Source organism: Chenopodium quinoa, unplaced genomic scaffold, assembly GCF_001683475.1.
Source record: "Chenopodium quinoa cultivar QQ74 unplaced genomic scaffold, ASM168347v1, whole genome shotgun sequence".
NCBI classification, from domain to species: Eukaryota; Viridiplantae; Streptophyta; class Magnoliopsida; order Caryophyllales; family Amaranthaceae; genus Chenopodium; species Chenopodium quinoa.
This window is the reverse complement of record NW_018742815.1, coordinates 4510535-4535968: the sequence shown is the minus strand read 5'-3', so window position 1 is coordinate 4535968 and position 25434 is coordinate 4510535. Positions and strand designations below refer to the sequence as shown.

The 25434-nt window shown below is 35.5% G+C and overlaps 3 protein-coding genes across 4 annotated transcripts; 1 reads left to right on the top strand and 2 right to left on the bottom strand.

Moving 5' to 3' along the window:
- Positions 1-7682: 7682 nt before the first annotated feature.
- On the bottom strand, positions 7683-8885 carry LOC110725499 (protein FAR1-RELATED SEQUENCE 6-like). The gene is made up of 2 exons (XM_021904967.1): positions 8660-8885; positions 7683-8410 (listed from the first exon to the last, which is right to left on the bottom strand). The coding sequence occupies exons 1-2, from the start codon at positions 8883-8885 to the stop codon at positions 7683-7685; spliced, it is 954 nt and encodes a 317-aa protein (XP_021760659.1).
- Positions 8886-14458: 5573 nt separating this feature from the next.
- Positions 14459-20322, top strand: LOC110725832 (glycine-rich RNA-binding protein RZ1A-like). 2 transcript variants are annotated; one of them, XR_002512237.1, is made up of 5 exons: positions 14459-14563; positions 16080-16198; positions 17143-17737; positions 17815-18340; positions 18418-20322. XR_002512237.1 is itself a non-coding variant. In XM_021905298.1 (4 exons), the coding sequence occupies exons 2-3, from the start codon at positions 16088-16090 to the stop codon at positions 17716-17718; spliced, it is 687 nt and encodes a 228-aa protein (XP_021760990.1). In that variant the 5' UTR covers positions 14459-14563; positions 16080-16087; the 3' UTR covers positions 17719-17737; positions 17815-20322. The 2 variants fall into 2 exon arrangements, 1 of the variants encoding a protein (XP_021760990.1); XM_021905298.1 differs by having other exon boundaries at positions 17815-20322.
- A 3084-nt stretch (positions 20323-23406) lies between these two features.
- Positions 23407-25231, bottom strand: LOC110725831 (U-box domain-containing protein 28-like). The gene has a single exon (XM_021905297.1). The coding sequence runs from the start codon at positions 24946-24948 to the stop codon at positions 23770-23772; it is 1179 nt and encodes a 392-aa protein (XP_021760989.1). The 5' UTR covers positions 24949-25231; the 3' UTR covers positions 23407-23769.
- Between the last annotated feature and the right edge of the window lie 203 nt (positions 25232-25434).

The window sequence follows — 25434 nt, the reverse complement described above, 5'->3', positions numbered from 1 at the left end:
CTCAATTGTATCATACCAAGTTCCATGTGCATCTTTTCAAATTTATCCCTGCTCAAAGGCTTAGTAAGAATGTCAGCAATTTGATTTTCAGTATCACAAAAATCCAATTTAATTAAGCCTTTTTCAACATTATCCTTAAGAAAATGATGCCTTATGTGAATATGCTTCACACGAGAATGATGAACTGGATCTTTTGAAATGCATATGGCACTTGTATTATCACAATACATAGGAATACAATTATATTTCATACCATAATCTCTTAATTGTTGTTTTATCCAAAGAACTTGGGAACAACAAGCTGCAATAGCCACATATTCAGCTTCAACAGTTGATAGGGCCACTGTATTTTGTTTCTTGGAGCCCCAAGAAACTAGACATGGTCCGAGGAACTGGACTATTCCGGAAGTACTTTTCCTGTTCTCCAAATCTCCTACATAATCAGCATCTGCAAAACCTTTTAAATCAAAAGTATCACTTCTAGGATAGAAGAGACAGAGATTGTCAGTTCCTTTGAGGTATCGTAGAATCCTTTTAACTGCTGTAAGATGAGATTCTTTAGGATTTGATTGAAACCTAGCACACGAACCAACACTGAAAGCAATGTCAGGTCTACTAGCAGTTAAATAGAGAAGGGATCCGATCATACCTCTATACTTGGTTTGATCTACACTAGTTCCTCGTAGATCTTCATCCAATCTTGTGCCAGTTCCTCTAGGTGCCTGCTTCAGCCCATAAAGAGCTTTATCAAGTTTAAAGACATGATTAGGAAATTGGGGGTTTTCAAAACCAGGTGGCTGTTCCACAAAAACATTTTCTTTAAGAAAGCACATTTAACATCCATTTGGTATACCTTAAAACCCATAAATGAAGCAAAAGCAATTAACATTCTAATAGATTCTAATCTAGAAACAGGAGCAAAAGTTTCTCCAAAATCAATACCTTCTTGCTGATTATAGCCTTTCACAACAAGTCTGGCCTTGTTCCTTAAAATAGTTCCATACTCAACCAGCTTGTTTTTGAAAACCCATTTGAGCCCTATTACCTTTTTGTTCTTGGGTTTCTCTTCTAGATGCCAGACCCTGTTCCTTTTTAATTCATTGAGTTCATCTTGCATGGCAATTATCCAGTCAGCATCTTTGAGAGCTTCTTCATGATTTCTTGGCTCAATCGTGGATAGAAAGGCTTGGAAGGCACAAAATTTCCTCATTTGTGATATGGTTTGAGTTCCTATACTAATGTCACTTATGATGAGGTTAGTAGGATGAGAGCCTTGATATTTGAAGGGCTTTGGATGAAACTCTCTGGCAGGAACTCCTATTTGAGGCACTTCTTCTTCCTCTGGTTCCTCTTTGTTGCCTGTTTCTTCATGACGTTGTTCCTCCTGAATTTCAGGTGGAGGAACTTCATCATTTTCTTGATGATCTTGTTCAGGTTCAATTTGTTTTTCCTTGGGATGACTAGTTTCCTCTTCATCATCCTCCATGTCTCTAACCATTCCAATTTCATAATCATTAAAGTCTTGTTCCTGCACATTCATAAACATATTAGATTCATCAAATATCACATGAATGCTTTCTTCGACACACATAGTATTTTTATTGTAAACTCTGTAAGCCTTGCTATTTGATGCATAGCCAAGGAACACAGCTTCATCACTTCTTTCATCAAATCCAATGTTCCTTTTACCATTATTATGAACAAAGCACCTGCATCCAAAAGCTCTAAAGTGAGAAATATTGGGTTTTCTGCCCTTAAACAGTTCATATAGTGTTTTATTGATGATTGGTCTCATCATAACTCGATTTATAATATAGCATGCAGTATTGATAGCTTCAGCCCAGAAGTTCCTTGGTAGTCCACTAGCTATGAGCATTGTTCTTGCCATGTCTTCTAGGGTCCTGTTCTTCCTTTCCACAACTCCATTTTGTTAGGGCTGGAAAACGGATCAGGTCGGGTCGGGTTCGTGTTCGGGTCAGCTGATTTCGGGTCAGCAGACCCCCAACCCGAACCTGATCCATTTAACTTTTCGGGTTGAGAACCTCAACCTGAACCTGATATTTACGGGTTCGGGTCAACCCGAAAGTAACCTGTTTTTTTTTTTTAAATCAGGTTTTGACCTGAAAATTACTTGAAATCAACCCAAAAGTAATCTAGTTCGACATGATTTTTTGTTTGGGAAACAAATTGATATTTTAATCCCACCTAATAAATTCAAACTGATATTCTACGGCAAAACAACGAAATAATAAAGCCATAAAAATAAAGAAACTAGCCTAATTAACAATTACATACAACATACCAAAAGTCCAAAATAAAGTCTACACTGAAATACAAATTAGAATTCGAAATCAACAAAAAAAAATTGATGAACATGTGAGGAACTGAGGATCTGAAGCTTTGAAGGAGAGGAATAGAGGAATGTGTATGCTATATACTCGTCACTCTTAGACTCGTGGAGCGGTGGAGGAGCTGAAGAACTGATGACTTGAGGAATTTGATGAAGATCTAAGGAATTGAGTATGTTTGAGAAATTAGAAATGAGGATGAGAGAGAAACGGTTGCAATATGTAAGGTATCACAAATTCACAATAGGAGTTTAGGGTTTAGTTTTATAAGGTGGCTTGCTTTGGGCTTGGGCTTTGATTCACTTATTTCGTTTTTCAGGTTTTGTTAAGCTTTTTTTAATTTTTTTTTTTTGGTTTTAACGTATACTCCGTATTAGTTTGGGTTATCATGTCGAAAATATAATTTCGGGTTAAGTGGGTCGTTTTCGGGTTGAAAATTTCAACCTTAACCTAACCCATTTAATTTTCAAGCCGGGTTCGTGTTGACCCATTTAAGTTTTCGGGTCGAAAATCTCAACCCTAACCCGTTATTTTCAGGTTGGGTTCGGGTCGGGTCAGCTTTTTCCAGCCCTACATTTTGTTGAGGAGTTTTTAGGGCTGAGAAGTTATGATCCATGCCATTCTCTTTGCAGAACTCATCAAATCTTGAATTTTCGAACTCAGTTCCATGATCTGACCGAATGTGGATAATTTGATTTCCACTAGTTTTCTGCACTTTCTTGGCGAATGACACAAATTCATCGAAGTTTTCATCCTTGCTAGACAGAAAAATCATCCAGGTAAATCTAGAAAAATCATCAATAATAACTAGAACATATTTCTTTCCACTTCTACTTTGAACACGCATAGGACCACACAAATCTATGTGAATGAGTTCCAATGGATTTGTGGTGCTCACCAAGTTTTTACTTTTAAAAGATGACCTGACTTGCTTTCCTCTCACACATGCATCACAAATACGTTGTATGAGGAACTTGACTGAGGGAAGCCCTATGACCAAGTTCCTCGCTCTAAGTTTATCCATGAGTGAGAAACTAGCATGTCCAAAACGCTTATTCCATAATAAAGGATCATCATTAATGTCACTCGTGCATGTTAGGTTGTTCCTTGGGATAGAATTGAGATCCACAATATATGTGTTCCCTTTTCTAGTTCCTTCAAGAACAACCCTTCCTGTTTTGTCATTAATGATGTTGCATGAATCAGAAGTAAAACTTACGGAGTTTCCTTTGTCACAAAATTGTGATATGCTCAGCAAATTGTGCATCAAACCCTCGACCAAAAGTACATTTTCAATTGAATGGGAAGTTGACCTTCCTACTTTTCCTTTTGCAATAACTTATCCTTTCTTGTTGTCTCCAAAGGTCACAGTTCCTCTAGAATAGGTCTCAAGTGAGAGGAATTTTGATTTGTCTCCTGTCATATGCTTTAAACAACCGCTGTCGAGGTACCACGTGTTGTTCCCCCTCACTAGGACCTGCAAAAGAACTCATTGATTAGTTGTAGGAACCCAGGTTTCCTTGGGTTCCTTGGACGTTGAAGCAATATCAGATTTTCTAACCCAAACTTGCTTAACATTCTTACTAACAGATTGTTCCTTCTTATAACAAGTATCCACTAAGTGACCTGTTTTCCCACAAAAGGAACACACTTTATAGCTAGGTAAATCAACATATTTCTTTTTACCTTTATGCTTAGATCGAATGTATTCCAGTCCTTCAGTTCTTTTGGTTTGAGCATTCTCAATCCATTTAGGTATACCAAGCTGACCAGTGCTTCTTTCTTTTCTGATTGCAAGCTCCTTTTCTAAATTTGCCTTTTCAATTATTAACTCATCAAGATTGTGTTTTAATTTTTCAAAATCTTAATTAAATTTAGGAAATGATTCAGAAGAGGAACTTGACAATTTAAAGTCAGTACTGGCAAGCTTGTATTGAGTTAGTTCTACATTAACCATAATATTTTCATACTTGAGTTTTTCATTCATTTCTTTTAGAAGAGGATTCTTGTCAAAAAGATCAAAGAACCTGCCTTGAGCATCAGTACACTGGTTCTCGATCCAGGTAATGTGTTCCTTGTAGACTTTAAGAGCTTTTTCACATTCATTCAGCTTTTTATAATCAATTATCCTGTCATCTTCCATTTCTAAAATGAAATCAATAAGTACTTCTTTAGGAAGAGTCCTAAGGTGATTGGGATCAACACGTACCTCTTTAGCCAGTTCTTCATTGTAAGCCTTTTCATCACGTTTGGACATTAGACATAGATTGGTTGTTTCTTCTTTAGGTTGTTCCTCCTCATCATCACTCTCGGAATCTCCCCAAGCAGCAATCATAGCCTTTCTAATGTTTGCTTTGGTGTAAGGAGTTTTGTTGCTCTTATTTTGTTCCTTAGCCTCCCTTTTCCTTTCTCAGTTTCCCACAAAGGGCATTCACGAATGAAGTGATCTAGGGATCCACATTTGTAACATCCAGAATCAGCTTTTGAGTTAGAGGACTTTTTGGTGAAGTTCCTTGTTCTATTATTTTGATTGAACATTCTTTTAAACCTTCTCACCAACATAGCCGCCTCTTCTTCATCCACCTCAGATTCTTCTTGATCACCAGCTTTGAGAGCTAAGCCTTTTCCTTTGTTCCCTTCACTATTGCTTGTTCCTAAGTGCAACTCATGAATTATGAGGGAACCAGCAAGTTGCTCAATGTTAAATTTCGTGAAGTCCTTAGTTTCTTGTAAGGCAGTCACCTTGGCTCTCCATCTTTCATCTTGAGGGAGGCTCCTTAGAACTTTCTTGACCTCCTCATCAATAGGTATTTTCTCATTTTCACCAACGGTTTTGGGTATTTCGAAATCACCAACTTCAATAACTCTCCAAACTTGGTAGTTGTCAGCTTTGATAAAAATTTCCATCCTGTTCTTCCAATAGGTATAGAACTTCCCATTGAACATAGGAGGACGCTGCGTAGAGTAACCTTCTTCCAGTTTCTCGTGACTGTTCATTGTAGGGAATAAATTTCAAGCGTTAACCCCTAGCTCGAACCCCACTGTGATCATAAACTAAAGTACGGTGGCGTCCAAAGGGAAGGAAGATAGAGCAAAAGAGTCGCCAACAAGTTTTAGGAACTTGTAAACCGTCCACGAGGTGAAGGTTACACCCCTTAACGATCTAGGAGATCGTCAACTCCATAAGGTCTAGAACCAAATAAGGGTTCGAGGATGAAGGTAAAAATCCAACCTAAAAGAGATTGAACCTGCCCTAATAATAGGCCTCTACTTTATTCTGATCGTATTCATGTGCGCTTTTCGACTAACATGCAATCAATAGGATTATTCCTAAACCTGTTTATCTATGTTGGTTGAATATAATGCACAAACGAATCTATTATTGGCAATCACTTGAATTATAATCAAATTAACCCTAAACAAGATTATTAATTATCTTATTAAGCATGATTACAAGTACTAATTCCCTTTAAACATGCATAAAAGGTGTGATTAAGCAATAACAATAAATATCAAGCAACATAATAAATTATCAATATAATAATTATAATCATCACAAATATAATTAAGAATAATCATCATAATAACAATCATACTAATCATAATAATAATCATGTTGATCATAATAATAATAATTATAACAATAATAAAATTATAATCATAATCAAAGCAATTATAAAAATAATCATAGATCATGTTAAAGCATAATAATAATAGCAAGATCCTAGGCATGATACTAACAAGATTAATAACAAACTCTAGCATGTCACTAAGCAATAAAAATCAAATCTTTAACCCTAACATGATACCACTAGTAGAAAATATCAAAAAGGCACCCCCTAATTGGCACCGGTTCAGTCCAAACCGGTGCCAAAAATGGCCTACAAAATTGGTGGGAAGCTAAACCAGAGTAAAAGGCACCAGTTCACTTCAAACCGATGCCAAAATCATAAAGGCCACCGGTTTGAACCGGTGCCTTTGTGAACCGGACCTTTAATTATTTTAAAAAAAAACCGGCCGCCTCCTCTCATTTTATAACCCTAAAAAACCGATCTCCTTAACTCTCCTCTCACTCCGCCTCTTCACTCCTTTCTCTCTCCTCTGCTCTCCCTTCTCGATCTCTCCTCTGCTCTCCCTTAATCTCTTCTCTTTCTCTTCGAACACCACCGCAACAACAACAACATGCAACAACAACACCGCAAAGCCACCGCCACCACCGTAACATCAAGTTGATTTGGGTTTGTTCGAAGTTGATTTTGGGTTTAATTGATTTGATGAGTGTCTTCGAAATTTTTTATGGGTTTCTTTAAAAAAAAATTTGTTTAATCCACCACGAACACATGCATGAGCAAGGTTAGGGTATAATTTCTTGATTTTAATTAGATTTTTTTTTATTTTCTGGATTGTTAACTGATTTTTCGAATTTTCTTTTATTTTAATCGATTTTTTTTTTATTTTAATCGATTTAAATTTGTTTTTTTAAAGTGATTTTCGATTTTCTAGTTTGGTTAATCAAATTTTAAACTTATTTTAATTCGAATTTTTTTTAATTTCTGGGTTTTTTTGTCGATTTTTTATTTTATTTTCTGGGTTTTAATTGATGTTATGGGTTTTATTTGATTTTCTGGGTTGTAATTGATGTTCTTGGTTTTTGAACTGATTTTTTTTTTTCCGTTTTTCTGGGTTTTTTTTTGGATTTTTGAACTGATTTTTTTTTTTCGATTTTCTGGGTTTTTATTTTATTTTTTTTCCGATTCATTTTCTTTTTTGAACTGATTTTCATTTTCAGGAACCATATGTTGCATATTTTGCGGAGGAACACCCTGTTAGTTGTAAAAGGAAATTAGGTAAAATAAAGACATTATACAAACCAAGTAAGACCCCTACTGCATTAATCCATATAATATAAACTGAAATTTACATACATAATTAACCATTCTAGGTAACCAAATAAATAAATATTTACCTGGACTGGTGGAGGTGGTGTAACTTGGGATTGAGAACCGTTCTTGTTCTTGTTCTTGTTCTTCCCCTGATTGTCCTTTGTTGTCTTTGCTTTCTTTGGTTTCTCAAGGCACGACTTGTACCTAGAATCCGTGGTCCTATGTGCAGGCCTCTTTGGTATAGGAGGATCTCTCACATGAACAGCAGGAACATCTTCACCTCCTTCGCAACTGCCATGTCTTTGAGTGGAGGGGGTTGCTTGCTTTTCAGCACACACAGAAGAAGGTGTTCCCAAGACACCTTCACCTTTCTTCTTCTTTGCAAGCATGGCTATCTTTTCCTCTACTTGCATTTCAATTAATTGCATAGCTTGCATCACAAGAGTAGTTTCTAAATAGCCGATGCTTTCGAACACAAAGGACCAAACCGCACCATCATTTTGTCGTACCTATACACTTCTTCAGTTTTATCCGGGTCATGGTAGCATACCTTAACCCGACTGTGTTTTCGTATCACGTCTTTCCTCCACCTCCGAAGAATGTACTTGTCTGGTATTTCATAGAAGTTGTTCCTCTCGAACACCCTAATGATATGGCGGCAAATAATCCCATGACATTCAAAATGTCGGCATTCACAAGATACTTCCTTCGTTGACCTGTCAAACACAAGCTTATACTCTCTTTTTCTCTTTGACGGTATTTCTTTGTTGGATTTTTTTGGCTTATACCAAACTCGATCCTCCACAAAATGCTCCGTTACATTGTCTGACACATGTGTCCTATGAATCTCACTCACATACATAGTACGATTGCATTCACGTTGAACCTCCTTAAATTTGGCATCCGTGTATATCTTTTGAAATATCAACTCAGCCGGAAAATCAGAGTATGTTTGACGCAAAAACCTGTCATTGTTGTCATCCGCCCTTTTCTCACTAGTGCATCTAACCTCCAAAGCATCACAATACCTCTCAACAAACTCGGACAATAAAGTATGCATACTTAAATAACCATCGAAAAACCTGTGAATACTCTCAACCCGTTGAGTTGTTTTCATCCCAGCCCAAAACAAATGCTTCACAAAAGCGGGAACCCACATATGACGTTCATTATACAGCCCTAACAACAAAAATATATATCATTCATAACTTTTGAGTGAATAACTATAAGCAAATGCACCACTACAGATTAAAGGGCAAGTGCTGAACCATACCCTGACCTAAAAATACAAAGAAACTGACCAGAATTTTTGTACCTTTTTTATTTAAAGGACTTACATGCAAGTATAACATAATTATGCATAAAGGACCATATTTGACGCATACACACCATAGAATGGACAGAAAAATATTGTGTTTCGACACTTACCTTGTAGCCATTCATCTTCTTCAACACCATGTTTCTTGATAACTTGGGGCCAATTAGCCTCAAACTCTTCAACATCAAGGCTATCATATATTACATTCTCAAGATCATCATGAAGTTGGGCATAATCAGAATGCTTCCCAAGTTTCTTACCAAATTTTGAGGTTATGTGCCAAATGCACCATCGATGAGTGGTTCCTTTCATAGTCAACTTCAAAGCTTTCTTCATTGCCGGATCTTGATCCGTTAGAATACTAATTGGTTGCTTTTCACCCATACACCGCAACCAATTAGAGAACACCCACTCAAATGTTTCCGCGGTCTCGCGGGAAACTAAAGCGCACCCAAACAAAATGGTTTGCCCGTGATGATTCACACCCACGAAATTACAAAAGGGAAGCTTATATTCGTTGGTCAAGTACGTCGAATCAAAACATACAACATCTCCAAACTCTTCATACGCGGCCCGGCTCCTAGCATCAACCAATAACACATCTTGGAGCCTACCCAACTCATCGACACGATGAGTGTAAAACAAAATTCTCGTTGTCATCCGTCATCCTCTTCAAGTAGGCAAACATTGCCTTCGCATCTCCTTCTTCAAAAATAATTCTCCTTTGCTTCGCTACTTCATCATGCAAATCTTTTTGGGTGAATTGCATATCTTCCCTCCCATTTCGTTGGCGGGCCATACAATTGTATATCTTTGCAACCAGAACACCCGCCTTCCGATCATTAAACACTTGTCGAAGTATATGCGGGTTGTCCGTCAAGAACTTCTTCCTAAACTTGGTGATGTTCTTGGACTTCCCCGGTGTAGGTGCGTGACCTTTATGCTCTAGCTCGGCTTTATCAATTAACCAATCACCACCCTCATTCACCTTTGCATATAATTTCACCGGGAATTGAACTTTTTTACTCTTCCTTTTAACACAAAGTTCCTCACCTATTTGTGAATCCGAGACAAAGGCGGGACCGGTTTTCTTGCTCTTCCTACCGGGCATACCAAAACACTCACATGTCCATGTGACACTCTTCTTCTCCTTCGCATTAACACCTTTTCCTACAAAGGTTCCACTAGATCGAACAACCCCAAAACCTTCTTGCTTCCCGTAATTCCGAAAGTATTCATCTATTTTTTTCCAACTATCAAAAACCATTCCAACTTTAGGAGGGGGGAGAGAAACCTCTACATTTGCAAACTCCTCGATCTCAAAACTAATGGCCACCGTACTCTTCCCTTTCGTAGGAGTCTTGTAGGACTCTTCTCCAACATTTACCTATTCCACTAAATCAATAATCTATACATTAACACCAAGTATAGTATAATTCTACTTTTAACAGAAAAACTGTTCAATAAATAAATAATCCCTGCTGCAAAAATTGGTATGCTACATACTTAAAACAATAACACACTTTAAACAAGCATTGCATCCAATATAAATCAAATATATGGAACAATTACAGGTTCTACTTATTAATTTCTTTTTTCAGAGTAATAAATAATTCAATTCTATCTTGTGTTAATATATTAAAATATTACTGTCATTGTTTTGTATTCAATGCAAGCCTTTCCTTTCAACATGAATGTTAAATATTAGAGAATGGAGTTTGTTCTACTAATATAAGTATCTGCCAACACTTGACAACACTCGTATGTCCTAGTTGGGTTGAGAAAGCTACAATTAATTTAGCTACAATTAATTCTATATACACAATTGTCATTTATTCGTGCTTCAAAATAGCTCCTCACTCACTCCCCTGTTCAAAATAGCTCCTCACTCACTCCCCTGTTACTCTTATTTTTTGATTAAAGCCTATAAAGAAAGTCCCTTAATTTATTCCTCTTATTTTAATTATGTTGTTATAATTTAGGTTTTCATAAATTTTCAGTAAACGCTAAGCTAAGCTACGAATTAATGTGTTAACAATTACCTCCTTTAGCAATGCGTCTAAAGCAAACTCCAATTCATCTTCCTCGCCTTTATCGTTCTCCACTTGGTCTTCAATGGTAGCGTTGTTGTCGACATCGTCACCAAAAATGCGGCCGCTACCACCACCGAAGAGCTCATCACAGTCCTCCGTACGGTTTGTTAAGATCGGATCCTCCATCACTAGCATCTTCCTTGCCATTTTCAATCATGAAGTCTTGCCCGCCCTCTCTGAACTTACCTCCTCAAGAAACAAAAAATGGAGTAAAAATGGTAAACCATGAAATTTGGGTTGACTGTCAAAAGTAAAAAACAAAATGAAGACATTGGAGTCAAACAACTAATTCAAGGGTCAAAAATAACAAAAAGTAAAAAGAAATTTAGTATTACAATGTTGTATTATACCATATACCCTTATACAACCTTTTCCTTTTTTTTTAGGCTACATCACTTTACACTGACAATTGGGTCCTACTCCGTTTTCCCCATACCCACGTTCTATTGAAGATGCATTTGCTAATGCATCTCAAGACTTCATTTCTACTTCCACCAAAAATCAGGCATCAATAGGTAATGGATCTTTAGATGAAGGTGGGGTGTAAAGGTTGGATTTTTTTGAGATTAATGAAATGTTGGATTTTTATTGTCAAACCGCTCAAAGGTTGGATTTTTAGTTTCCATTTTTCCTTTTTAATTTACAAATTAAATACATTTAACATATTTTTATTATTTAAAATATATTTCGTTTAGCATATATTAGGTAACCGGGTACCCAACTAGTTCCGGTTCCAAAAAGTTGAGAATTAGAATTGGAATTGGTTATAACCGGGTCCTTAATTTATTACCTGAAATTGGAACCCCCGGGTCCAATTCCGGTTCCGGACCCGCCGGTTCCAATTCCAGGTACCCGGAATTTTTGCTCACCCCTAATCTCGTGGACAAACCTTGCTAATATCTCTTTTAAAATCAATCTACAAGAAGTGTATATTATAATGTGTTTATCATGTGCGTGTTCGGCAAAATGTAGCTGTAGAGGTAGCTGTTAGCTGTGATGGTGGCTGTTAGCTGTATGTGTAGCTATTAGCAGTCAACTAACTGTTAGCTGTGAAAATAAATAATTCAGTATGAGTGTTTGGTAAACTAGCAGTTAACTATAAAATTCTAAAAAAAGTAGAAGAAAATTCAACAGCTACCTAGCTTTTCACAAAAGTTAATTAGGTTAACTTTTCACAAAAACTACTTCAACCACTAAACTCTACCCCCACCACTACATTCACAAACACTCATAATTTTTTCTATGTAGTGGTTTGAATAAGTCAAACCACTAAAAGCTACTCAAAATCTAGTGTCGAACAAGCCCCATAACTAATACTCCCTCCATCCCTTATGGTGAAAATTCGTGGAAATTAAGAAACTTAACTAAGAAGTACAACTCTATGGGAAAAGAAACTGACAATGATTAACGAACTAATTCTAGAGAGACAATTTTTTTTTAATATTTTTTTTGGGTTTACTGGTGATACCCAAAAATTTAATAATAAAAATGATGTGTTTATTGTCACGAATGTTACCAATTGCTTAGTAAAATTAATTTGTGATTGCTATTGATAATCAAAAGTTTTAGATTTTACCACTTAGAAAAAATAAAAGTTTGTGGTTACCACGGTTGTTTTTTTTTTTTTTTTTTTTTTTAAAGTCAACAAAGAGCACATGAAATGGAAGTTGGGTTTCATTTGATGAAACCTTACCAAAACTCAAACTAATAAGCTAGCTAAAATTGATAAGCTAGTATTCCCTCCGTTTCCAAAACTTCGACCCTTTTGGGTTGATTTCGCAATTATTAAGAACTTAACAAAAGAAATAAAAACATATTGGAAAGATAAATTTACATTGAATTTGTAAAAAAATAGAGAGATAAAGTGTTAAAAAACATGAAAAAACAAAAATTTATATGGGGAAGCTAATTTTGCACAAATAGTGTTGTAAATCGGTGGGTATTTTAATGCAAATGGGTCAATCATTTTGGGACCAAAATTAGGCCAAAATGGTCGAAGTTTTGGGAATGGAGGGAGGAAATGAAATAAAAATGCTGAAACTAATAAATGGTAATTCACCGCCTAGCAAATTTAAAGTACTCGAAAAAAAAAACCTAAGTAAAGCTTAATTCCATGCGCTACCTTAACAATTTCAATTAATATATCACCTTCAGTTCATATTCAGTTAGAGTTATCAAATAAATTGATATCTTATCCGAGCCGAACATGATGAGAAAAACCATAACCACATCGAAAATCAAAACTAAACAAGTTAACTAGACCTGATCAAAGTTTGTCCGATCGACTGCCTAACAAGTTTTTGGGCAAAATTTACAATTTAGACTGTTTTTTTTTTATTATTAATTTAGAATTTTTTTTTAGACGAGTTTGGGAATGTGTTTTATGCATTTTTGGTTGATTTTTTTTGGCTTGGCCCGAAACAATAATTCTATTGTGCACCCTGGTCCATCTAGGATAGCTGGACCACAGGCGATTGTTCAGATTTTATTACCAAATGTTCAAAAGTATGGATGTGGTTCAGTGTTCGGATTTTTGTGCAAAATGTTCAAAATTTGCAATTGTTCAGATTTTTTTTATAAAATGTTTAAAAGTATAGACATACATTGACATTGTTCAGATATTTTTACTAAATGTTCAAAATTTTCGAGGTTAAGATTTTTTTACTTAATGTTCAAATTTTGCAATTGTCCAGATTTTTTTACAAAATGTTCAAAAGTATACGCGTGGTCATTGTGATTGTTCAGATCTTTTTACTAAATGTTCAAAATTTGCAATTGTTCAGATCTTTTTACCGAATGTTCAAAAGTATAGGCGTAGTACATTGCGATTATTCAGATATCTTCACTAAATGTTCAAAAATTTAGATGTTCAGATTTTTTTTAAATGTTCAAAATTTGCAGTTGTTCAGATTTTATTTACTAAATGTTCAAAATTATCAAGTAATCGATCATAATAGATACGAATTGATCGATTGAACTAACTTCAACAAATTCAATTGATATTAGAACAATGATTTCATCTACAAATTCATCTCAAAATAAAAAAAATACATACAAATTAATGAGAACAGTAAAAATAATCAGGTAATTGATTACGAATTGAAATCAATCAAATTAGCTTTCTCAAATTCAATTGATATTAAAACAATCATTTCATCCACAAATTCATCTCAAAATCAAAAAATAAATTAATATTGATCACCATGAGTTCATAATAACAAACCTGGATTGATATCTTTGGGAATTTAAAATTGTTTCATCACGTTAAATGCAGAAATTTAATGGAAAAAAAATTCAAAGGACAGAGGAGAGAGAAAATAAGAATTTGAAAAAAAAAAATGAAGTAAATTTAATAAAGAAATAAAAAGAGATTAGATAAAAAAAAAAAAAGAGAAAGAAAGAAAGAGGGGGAGAGAGAGAGTTTATGTAAAAAAAAAAAAAAACAACATTTTGTAAAGATGGTGGGAAGAAGAAGAGAATAAAGTTGTGTTTCATTTATATAAGGTTGTGTTTTAATAGGGGTCTAGCTATTTTAAATGGAATAGGGACCATAGAAGAATTTGTATGGCCCGAAAGCCCACACGACCCAACTATTTTGGGTGGGTTTGGGCATAACATATCCAACTCGAAGCTTGGCCCAACCCGGTCCGGCCGAGAAGTGGGCTGATTTTTTAGCATCGGCTCGGCCTTGACTCGCCCAATGATCACCTATAAAGTAAACAGTCTGAAATCGACCCAAAATTTAACCCGAATCGGACCTAAAATATCTAGCATTTCAGCCACGTCATCCCTAAACGCCACGCATTGACTCAACACCTAGTAGATATTTATATGGCCTTCTCAGAAGCCTAAAAACATTCATCCTGAGTTTTGCTGTTCGACTCTGGCCAATTAGGGTTTATCGTAAACTCACCACTCAAGGTTCTCCTTTCTCTCTCCTCTCTATTACGCAATCTCTCTATTATATTTGTCGGTGCTTCATAATTAGATCTGAATTCTCATCATAATTTATCGATTGATTTCCTCTTCTTTGTTTGATTTAATTTCATTGTTTTGAGGTCAGATCTGTGATAAATTTCTACCTTTTTGTTGATTAATTGCTTAATTCTGTTCTGAACAATATGTTTTTTAATCAATAGCATGAATTTCTTAATTGTGTGTTATTTTTGTTTGAATAAATTTGATTTGAAAACCTAATTTTATTTCTTCATTGATTTTGTTGAACTTCATGCCTTTTCGATTGAGAGTTCTGTGATTCATGAATATGATATCATTGTGCTGGATAGACAAGCAGATTGATGCTGTTTATGTGATTTGATTTTGTGGCAGCGTTAATCTTTGGTGCCTGCGAGAGGTTAGAGTATTGGAATTTGGGGTTCGTAATCAATATTCGGTGCTTGTGAGGGGTTAGAGTATTAGTTTTTTGGGGTTCGTGGCTCGTAATCGAAGTCGGTTGGCCTTGCGTTAGATCTTATTAACTGGACATATTAGGGGGGGGGGGTAAACTACGATATCAATTTATCGCAGAGGACACATACACTTGTTAGAGGTTAATGTGAGTAGTTATTTGAATCCCTTGTCGAAGGCAGAAGGGGAGAGTATCCATTTTTTTTAAGCAGACTTACTGCTTGCACATTTGTTGGAGTGTATTTCAGATCCTTAGCTTGCTTTAAAGTATTGGTCAATTGTTGATCTCAATGACTCGATAGTTGAAATAAAAGAGATTGGTTTTTGGGAGTGGAGAGATAGGCTGAGAGACTGAGAGTACTGAGCTTCTAAAAATAGTTATTAAGATATGTGTGTTGAAAATTGTGTTCTGTAATAAGTTACAAAAGGAAGATGTGAAGGAGAAAAGAATGCTGTTGATGGGACAGGATGGATGATGGTATTGATGGCTGCAAGATGGTGGTTGTGGAGGCGGTGTTGGGGTTGAGGAGTGGAGGAAGATGTGTTGTTTGTGTGGTGGTGGTTGGATGTCTATCACTCCATTTTTTTCCCTTAGATTTGGATTATTGTCCATTAATTTTGAATTGCATATAGATTGGTTTCTTTCATTTTGATGTGATTTAGTGGTAGTGGTGGCTTTTTGCAGTGGCAGAGGGAGGTGGCAGGGTTGGAAATGGGTTAGGGTGGGCTATTAGATGGTTTATTATAAGTGTTTCAATTCATGTGGGGTTCACTTTTACCCATCTTCTTACAAAGACTGAAAAATTGCGATGCATTTGAAAAATATGGTTGTCCTGATAGGCGTTGGTTATAAGCATAATCTGAATACTTATCTGCTTCTTGTGCATGATTCTAATTTTTTGATACAATGTGTACTTCTTTGGATTTTATATACACCTCATGACCTCAATACTGCTCTTCTTTTGATGCCTTTTTTTTCAATTGGAAGATTTTTGATGGAAATGTTGTTCACCTAATTTGTATTCTGTAGATAAAATCATGGGAGACGTGGATGAATTTCGCTGTTTCGTTGGAAGCCTTTCTTGGTCTACAACTGACAGAGGTTTGAGAGATGCATTTGAAAAATATGGTCGTCTGCTTGAAGCGAAAGTAAGATTTTTAATTCCTTTGTTGGGCATTTGTTATAGTTTTTTTTTAATAAGATCCTAGATTGATTAATGCATTCATGTTAGTATGATCCTTGTGGTATTTAGTTATTTACCAAGTTTATTTACTTTGTGGTGTGAAATAGGTCATGTTGATATATATATACTACCTCCGTTTCTTATTATGTGCAACAAAGGAATATTTTATATCTCACAAATAATACCCTTTTGTTGCACATAATAAGAAACGGAGGTAATATATAAAAATAATAAGGGCCGTGCAAATCTGATCAACATGATAAAATATTAGGGCTGTGCAAATCTGATCAACATGATAAAATATTGGGTTATGATAAATTTTTGGTGCTGTCTATATTGAATCTGTAGTGATCTACGTTTATTTTCTACATTTCTATAACTAATTTTATTTTTTTTTATATTTATTTATTTATTTATTTATTTTTTGGGTATGTGTAAGTGGTTGTAAAAGGGTAGAATTATTTGTTATCTTTCTTGTGTATGGGTTCATTGTGTGTATGGGTTCATTGCCTGAATGTTGGATGGACCCTGGCTATGCAGTATGAAATGGTCTTCCTATGCGCTATTTTGGTATTTTAACTGTAATTTTGCATATTGCTGGTAGACTTAATAGTAACTATTTTCTTAAGAAAATTTGCAAATTATAGCTTCATATTGGCTTCAATTTTAATATTACTGATGGAATTGTGTTGATCAATCAGTGATTGTGTAGTGTTGTATAGTGGTGAATCGAGTTAGTTTCAATAGTGTTTTATAAAATGTGAATTCTTATTTGTAGAACTGTGTTTGTATCTTTTGATTTGCAGTAGCTCTATTAATTTTAGTTTTCTTAGGTTCTTTTTGATTGATTTTAGGTTCTTTTTCTTGGTTTCATCAAATCCTGACCAGCGGCTTCTACTTTTAATACAGGTTGTTTTAGACAAATTTTCTGGACGATCTCGTGGATTTGGTTTTGTTTCTTTTGATGACAAGAGAGCTATGGAGGAAGCTATTGAGGAAATGAATGGCGTGGATTTAGATGGACGTCCCATAACTGTAGAAAGGGCTCAACCTACGCAAGCCTCTTCTAGGGACCGAGATGGGGACTATGACCGTGACCGCGATCGTGGTGGTCGTGATCGCGATCGTGACCGTGATCGTGAACGCCCCCGTGGGTTTGGCGGAGGTTCAAGGGGATCTGGTGGTGGTGGTGACTGTTTTAAATGTGGTAAGCCCGGACATTTTGCTCGTGAATGTCCATCTGATGATGGTGGTAGGGGTGGTGGCAGATATGGTGGGAGAGGAGAAAGAAAAGGTGGTGGCAGCTATGGACCTGACCGAGGTGGGGATCGCTACAGCGGCGGAGGTGGTGGTGGAGGTGGTGGTGGAGGTGGTGGTGGACGTTACAGAGATTCTGGTAGTCGTGGAGCAGGATATGGAAGTGATAGGTACAGCCGTGACCGTTCTGGCCCATATGACCGTGCAGGATCTGGTGGCTACCGCTAATGCTTTGAAAGGACGATAGGTATGTAACAGTCTTTCTGCTTGTGGCTTGTCATTTACTACTATCCTATTCTTACCCAATTATCATTTTGATTCCAGCTGTGCAGAGGATGTCTGTTCTACAAGATTATCTTCATGAAGAGAAGGAGCTTTTTACTGTGTTGTACTTAATGGAAGACATCTTATGTGGTTTCAGACTTGGAATGCGTAATTAGAGTTGAACTATTTTCTGTATCTACATCAGGAAAGCCATTTGTCCCAGTGTGGGAAAATTTTCTGTTTCAGGAGCTCAGTGATGTTATGATGCGATCTTATGCTTGCTTAGTGGAGACTTCTGATTTGGCTCTTTAGATATATGAATCTTGTTTTCGCTGCTATACCTGGCTGTTTACATGCACGTGCATTGCTCTTTCTTCGCTGCTGTTTGGTTTTGGTGTGGGTTAATGGGACATATGACTGGGTTGTGAGCGCCTTGTTCCTGAGTATATATCCATTTTGGTTGCTATGATCTGTGAACGTGTAACTGGAAGGGTGCAAGCTCTTTTGTTCTTGTGGCATTATCCTTTGCTCTCCCCCCCCTGCCTAATGCAATTTTAAAACAAATTTTGGAAAAGGATTGAGCTGGGTAATTTCTTATCCTAATTCGATGCTTGTTCAAATTTCAATGTTATTATGGCATTAATTGTTTTGTGCTTTTGGCAGGCTGTATTTGCCTTTTGTGGTCGTTTTTGGGTACATGGTTGGGTTCCATTGTTGCTAATGTTGTCCTTATTTGTGGTCCTGTAAGCTCTTTGGAATTCATCAGCAAGATGAATATGAGGGTGCAGTGAGGCAGGGTGTTCCTTTTGTAATCTGCTAGACGAATGGAAACTCTGGTCATTTCTAGATCCGTGATCTTATAGGTTGATCAATTTACAGAGATTGGCTCTTTTTTGATCATGTGTATACGCTTGTTATCATGCATGCCTGTTTGTTAACAAGGTCCTGACCAGTGGGGTAGTTCTTGAAAGTTGGTCCTTTTCCCTACTTTAAGTTCCTATTAGGCTCAAGGATATGATAGTGAGAATTACGAATGGCCATGGGAATCGTTCTACACTCTTGTTTTTAGGGGAGTGAGCTACTTGTCCTGTTCCTGCTGAGAATTCAATTAATCAATTCAGGCAGAAGTGATGAATGCTGTTTTAGCGTGGTCGAATAATATGATATCTTTGGTCATATAGAGTATAGGCACATGCTAGAGTGGAATGGTATGTCTAATGGCTTTTTTATTTTCATCTTCCTGAGTTCTTTTCTGTGCTGTTTTGTTGGGATACTGCTAAGCTGCTTTCTCTCTCTCTCTCTCACTCTGTGTGTGTGTGTGTCCTTCTGTGCCTGTCTACCTGTGTGTGTGTGTGTGTGCCTTCTGTGCCTGTCCACCTATGTGCCATTTTTTTTACCTTTCTGTAGCTTGGTGCATAAAGAACATGAATTACCCTTATCTCAAGGTGATGCACAACGTTAAGTTTTTCATGAAAAATCTGTTATTAGGTTTTGTGTTATACATAAATCATCATGCTGAATTTATGAAACTCTAATTTCATTTTAGTACAATTTTATGGATATGTTGTTGATGCCAACTCTAAATAGTGATGCAAAGTTGATGTCCAAAATCTTTTATTGGGCTTCTTGATTATGGTGAGCTCATTCCCTATTCTAAATAACTTTAGTCCGTAGTTAGTTAGTTACTTCATGTAATTGTGTGGTTCTTGTTGCATTACATATTCCTGCAATTACTCCCTGAGACTCGAGTTTTATGAATTAGATCTATATAAGCAAGTGTTCTTTGGTGATCTGGAAAACGAATTGTAAAATAGTTGAAATTGGATTATCTGGGTCGGGTGTATTGAATAGAGTTTTGGAGGGAAAAATCCTTTTTGATTGTCACATCTAGTTAGGAACTCTTTGGTGATTTGGCTAATGAATAATAGAAAAAGTTGAAATTTGATTTGTAGGCTAATGCTCCCATGCTAAAAACATGATGTTTTTGTTATTGTGGCTGCGAGTGTTCCTACTTTATTGTGAATGATTTTGTTCAAATTGGGGGGGGGGTGTTGTGTGTGTTTACTGAATTGTTTATTTGGAGGTTGTTTTTTGGTTGTCTTTATATTTCGTCTTCTAGAAGATGAAGACAAAGGTGATGTACCCTTTTTTTAGAGTATAGTTGCTTTGCACATCTAGAATTCTTTGGCAGGATACTGAATATAGAGTGAGGAACACCAAGGTCTTCTAGTTGACTAAAAGCTACACGGGACAATTATTGATTTTGTGGGTGTTGTTCCAAATTCTTCTGGTACCGTTTCGTATTGTGGCAGTTACACAAATTTGTGCTACTCAGGGAATCTTTGATGAGCTATTAGAGGTTGGTTTAGTGAGTTTTCGCCTGGCCGTGATATCTTTGATCACTGAGATTGGTACTGTGAGGTCTTGAAGAATCACGAGGAAATGTGAGGGCTCGTTAGTGTTCTTATGCTTCTAGGCTAGCCTTGTCGAGCTATATTGTATGGCTATATTCTGTTAATTTATAGGAAAACAGTCTATTTTAAAAATTACATTTTGTTTAGATTATGCTCCCTTATATTGTTGTTTTAAATATTATTTGGCTTTTTACAAGTTATTATGATTTTTCTGCTGTAGTTTCAAATTTTGGTATTGATGAGAAGATGTTTATTACTCTATTATAACTTAAAAGTATCCTAAGATGTACCGATAAACTGTAAAGCCCCGAAGTAACCTAATAGATATTCTTATTATACTCTATAATATACTTAGTGGCCCTTAACAAAAAAAAAAAAAAGTATATATGTAGGCCCGAATCAGTGCATATTGGAACTAAAATTTTAGATTTGTTAATACTCATAACATATAAGGTGAAAATATTTTTAGGTACGTTACTCGTTAATAAAATCAATGGATATTCTAAAACTATTCCTAAGGTTAGGGATCATTAACCCTTGTGTTACTCATGATAAGGGAGTGTTTTGATATGAATTAAACCTATATACAGTGTTTTCACTTAATTTTAAAAGGATTTATACTTGGTGTTTGACATTCAAGGAGTAGACCAAAACCTATGTAATTAACTCTATTAAGATTAGAGTTTCAATTTTGTGAACATTCCATTGTTTAACTGTGTGATTAGGGATCCTTAAATTCAAATAAATGCATCAAATTATTAGAACAATGGTTCACTTTTCACAAGGCAATTAGTACTTGCTCACTTATTTGATTTTGATTGACTTTTAAAAGATTTCGATATTTGGCAAGATATATTTTTCTTTCAAAAAGTAATTCAAAGTACTTGATTTAATGGTAAGGAACTAAGGATTGTGTTTCACAAATAAATATCATGGGGGTGTCGAATCAATCCCCAACTAGGGGCAACTTGAGGGTGTGAATTTCTTTACCCTATTCTCCACATTCTAATTTTCTAACTATTTTCTTACATCTAATTGTATTGGCTTATGAGAGGTTACAAATTGCTATGGTATCCGCTATATGAACGATAGAAGTTAAAAGATGACAAATTTAACGAGAAGCACTTTAAGTATAGAAAGCCTCACATTGACCAATTATTCGAATTGTATCAACTCCCTAGACAAAATACGTCAATCATTGAAGAACGAATGAATATGAATCTTTGAAGAATATGGAATTTTGGAAAGAAAGATCTTGGATCATGAAGCATTAGGGGTGAATCTTTTGACTTTGGCAGAGAATGTGTCCTGGATGTTAAGGATATGACAATAATTTATCAAATATATATGATAAACTCTCGGCCATAATAAATATTGTACATCCATTGCGTTGTTTGTATGACTAATGGTGAATTGGTGATGCTACTTAGTGCGAGTATCTTGCACAAGCACAATATTGGTAGTGGACCTAGTGGTTTTGTGGGAGTGAGACAATATTCGTTCCCAAGAAGATAAGATGCTCATAATCTATTTGAAAACTCTATAGCGAAATAGGTAGATTTAAAATTCAAAAATGGACTAATAACGAGAATATTGGAATGGGATTTTACCGATTTAGACCCGTTTAAAATTTTATTTTGTACTTTTGATGACTTTTTTCCCGTATAATAATATGGAATAAAAAAAAAGAGTAAAGGATAATGATTACGACTTCTTTTTGATATAAGTCAAATTTTAAATAGCTATGATATAATTTAGGGCGTGTTCGGCACTAGCGTTTGAGTAGCTTTTAGGTAGTTTTTAGTGGTTTGACTTGGTCAAATAACTACTTAACAAAAAAATATAAGTATTTGGCAAAGTAGTGATTAGGGTAGCTTTTAGTGATGAAAGTAGCTTTTATGAAAAGTTAGAAATATTAGCTGAGTGAATTTCAAAGGTTTACATTCAACTAAAAACCAATTGTGATCAAAGACATGTTGTAAAAGGTTCAGACCTTATAATCAATTTTTTCCGACTTGAAGAATGTATTGGCTCTCTTGGCCTAATTCGGCCCATTTTATTTTAAACAACTCTAGTTATTATGTGAGATAATGGAGGAATTTGAGAACTTGTCCTCTTCATGTTTTGATTTAAGTTTATTAAAAATAAGTCTAGTTAAAGTTTGATATGACGTAGATGTGTGGTGAGATAACTTTAACCGCATTACAATAATGAAAGAAATTTTTCTTAAATTGTATCCTCCAAAAATGTAATTTTCATAATTATTTTATGAAATCGCACGTAAATTAAAGATATTTCTAATTAATAAATAAAAATAAAAAGATTTGATATAGTATAAATATAATAAGACAAGTTAAAAATTGCAATTCAACTTGAGTTTTGATGAAGCAATGAAAATAATTTCCCCATTCTTTCTAAAGCCGCGTTAATTTAAAACGAGTTCCTCATTATTCTTAAAGCTAAGCCGCTTGAAACAAGTTTCCCATTCTCTTTAAAGACGCATTACTTCCAACTGTGACAGATGCAATCATTAAGTATTTCGTATACGTTAGGCGTTAGCTAACATAAATTTCAAAATTAACAAAAACTTTTCCTTAATTCCATTATTAAATGTTTTTCAATAAACCAAATAAGATGTTTTGATTTGATTTTATTAAGGTTCGATTTGATTTGATTTTATCTTACCTTAAATATAAGAAAAATTACTATCAACTGAGTATTGTAACATTCATCACAAGTTTACAACTTGTACTTCACAAATATATAATATTCACACTGTTATTATTATTAATATGCAGTTAAAGGTATTTACTAATGGAAATTGAAAATAAATTCTTTGGTATGGTTTGATTTGGTACGATTTTAATTAAATTAAGTAAAACATTTCTAAAATAAGTTGAATTAAAGACTTTGAGTTGGACTCTAATCAAGATTTATGATCCTCCAAATTTGATTAGAGTCCTATTCAACCCGTTTATAATTAAAAAAAAAAAAAAAAAAAAGCACTAGCGTGTCAAAGAGCTCCTAAACAATTTCACCATAGTAGGAAGTTTTTGTAACCGAAAAATGCAATTAAACTTGAGTCTTGATGAAGCAATGAAAACGAGTTCTCCATTGATTCTAAAGCCACATTATCTGTCAATTGAAGCAGATGAAATATCAATTTTATTTATTTATTTTGGAGATGGAATATCAATTGTATTTATTTATTTTGTTTACAACCATACGTTAAGCTAACATTGAATTGGTTTTCTAACAAATACCTTTATTACTTCCCGTACACAAAATGTTTTCAACAAATTACTTCTATCAAGAACTAGACAACATTTTTACCGGATAACACTACTTCAAATTACACAATATATATTGTCAAGAAACATAACTTGTTGCCTGTAGACATAAATTTCTTTAATCCAAGTATTTTCACGTATGATGTATTGGTCAATTTTGTATCAAATTTACAAGTTTTTCCATTGAACTAACAATGAAATCTTTAACCCTATCTAACTCCACCCTAACCTACCCCCAAATTCTAACTTAAATTTGCATTTCTTCCAACTTTTTTCATTCTTTTGCTTGCCTAAAATCTTCATTACAACATTTAATATGGCATAATATGAGTGGTTTTGGTATCATAACCACCCAAACAAGACTTGTAATTAACCCTCAAAATCTTCACCAAATCACCACACATTTGCTTAACAATTGGTGAAACATCACTTTGAAGCAACACCAAACACTTCCCTAAACCATTGTTCTTCCCCAATATTTCCTTCACCTTCTCATCCCTAAATAGATAGCAGACACTCCACAACACCGCGACACCGTGCTCGGTCGCCTTCGCCGACACCTTCATCAACCTCCGAACGATCTCCACCACACATTTCTCCGCCTCAATGATCGCCGCTCTTCCCTCCGTACACGTGGCAATCACCTCTAGCATCTCCAATGATTTTTGAATAACCATGGTTTCATTTCTCCCTGCGTCGCAGATGATCTCGGATACTCTACGCACCACCCCTAACCTTACCACCTCCATTTTCGACGCTTTTGTGGTTGCGATTGCGATTAGCGCCATTAATCCAGCTTCAATTGAAGAATCTGAATCACATTTGATCAAATTGTAAAGCTCAACAATCAAACTCCGCGTTTCGATCAACGAGGTTATTGTTTTCTTATCAATGGCGATTTTCGACACAATTTTAGCGACTGCGATCTTCGATTCGACGCTTCCATTTCGCAAAACAACAACGAATTTATCAAAACAACCAGAATTCATCATCAATTTGTTGTTAATCTTCTGGCCATCACAAAAACTCAAAATCATGAAGATCAACTCCAGATTCTCGATTTTCTCATCAGATTTCACAATCAATTTCACAATCAAATCCAAATACCTCTCCAAAACTCTACAATCCTCCTCAGAATTCGCCACTCGTTCGAGAATCTTCTTCAACGAGAGAGTAACATCACGCGCATACTCCACCTCCTTCAGAATCGCCGAGAGATGAATCCGAGGAGAGAGAGAGTGAGAGACCGACCAAAGATGAATCAGACGATGAAGCGTAAGGTTAGGGACGAAGGAAGGCGAGGAGAGAGATTGCATCGTAGCAGGACAAGTGGTGTTGCCGCCATCGAGCCATGTTTGGATGCTGGTGCGATCGTAGGTGACGCCAGTAGAGAGAGAAACAGGGGATTTCATGAGTTCGAGAGAGATTGGGCAGCGGAAGTAGGTTGGGATGCTGATGCAAAGCTCGGATTGAGGTCTCGCCATTTTCATGGAGGAGAGAGAAAATGTGAGTTGCAGAGAAAGGAGAGAGAAAGATGGTGGGTTGTTGAGGAGAGAGAAAGAGGAAGAAAGGAGGGGTTTTATAAGGAGGTGGAGTCAAAAAGTCAATGGTCAGAGGTTAGGAGAGTGTTTAGTCAAAGGGGGGAAGTTGGAAAGGTATGTTAAGAAGGTAAGGATTGGCGTGTGGAATATGATTGGATTAAAATATTTGAAAAATTGATGATGACAGTTTTTTTTTTTTTTTTTTTTTTTTTTTTTTTTTTTTTTTTTTTTTTTTTTTCTAAGCTATACCCCTAAGTTATTCGAGTTTCTAAGGTGTATCTATGTTTTTTAAAATTTTTAAGTTGTGCCCCTCAACTCACTACCATTAATGAATGGTATCCTCCTTGAGACTTCTACGTCACCTAAAGTTAACTATAAATTTAATAGAAATATGATAAAAGGTAAGGAAATGGTAGGAGAAAGAAATCTTAGTCA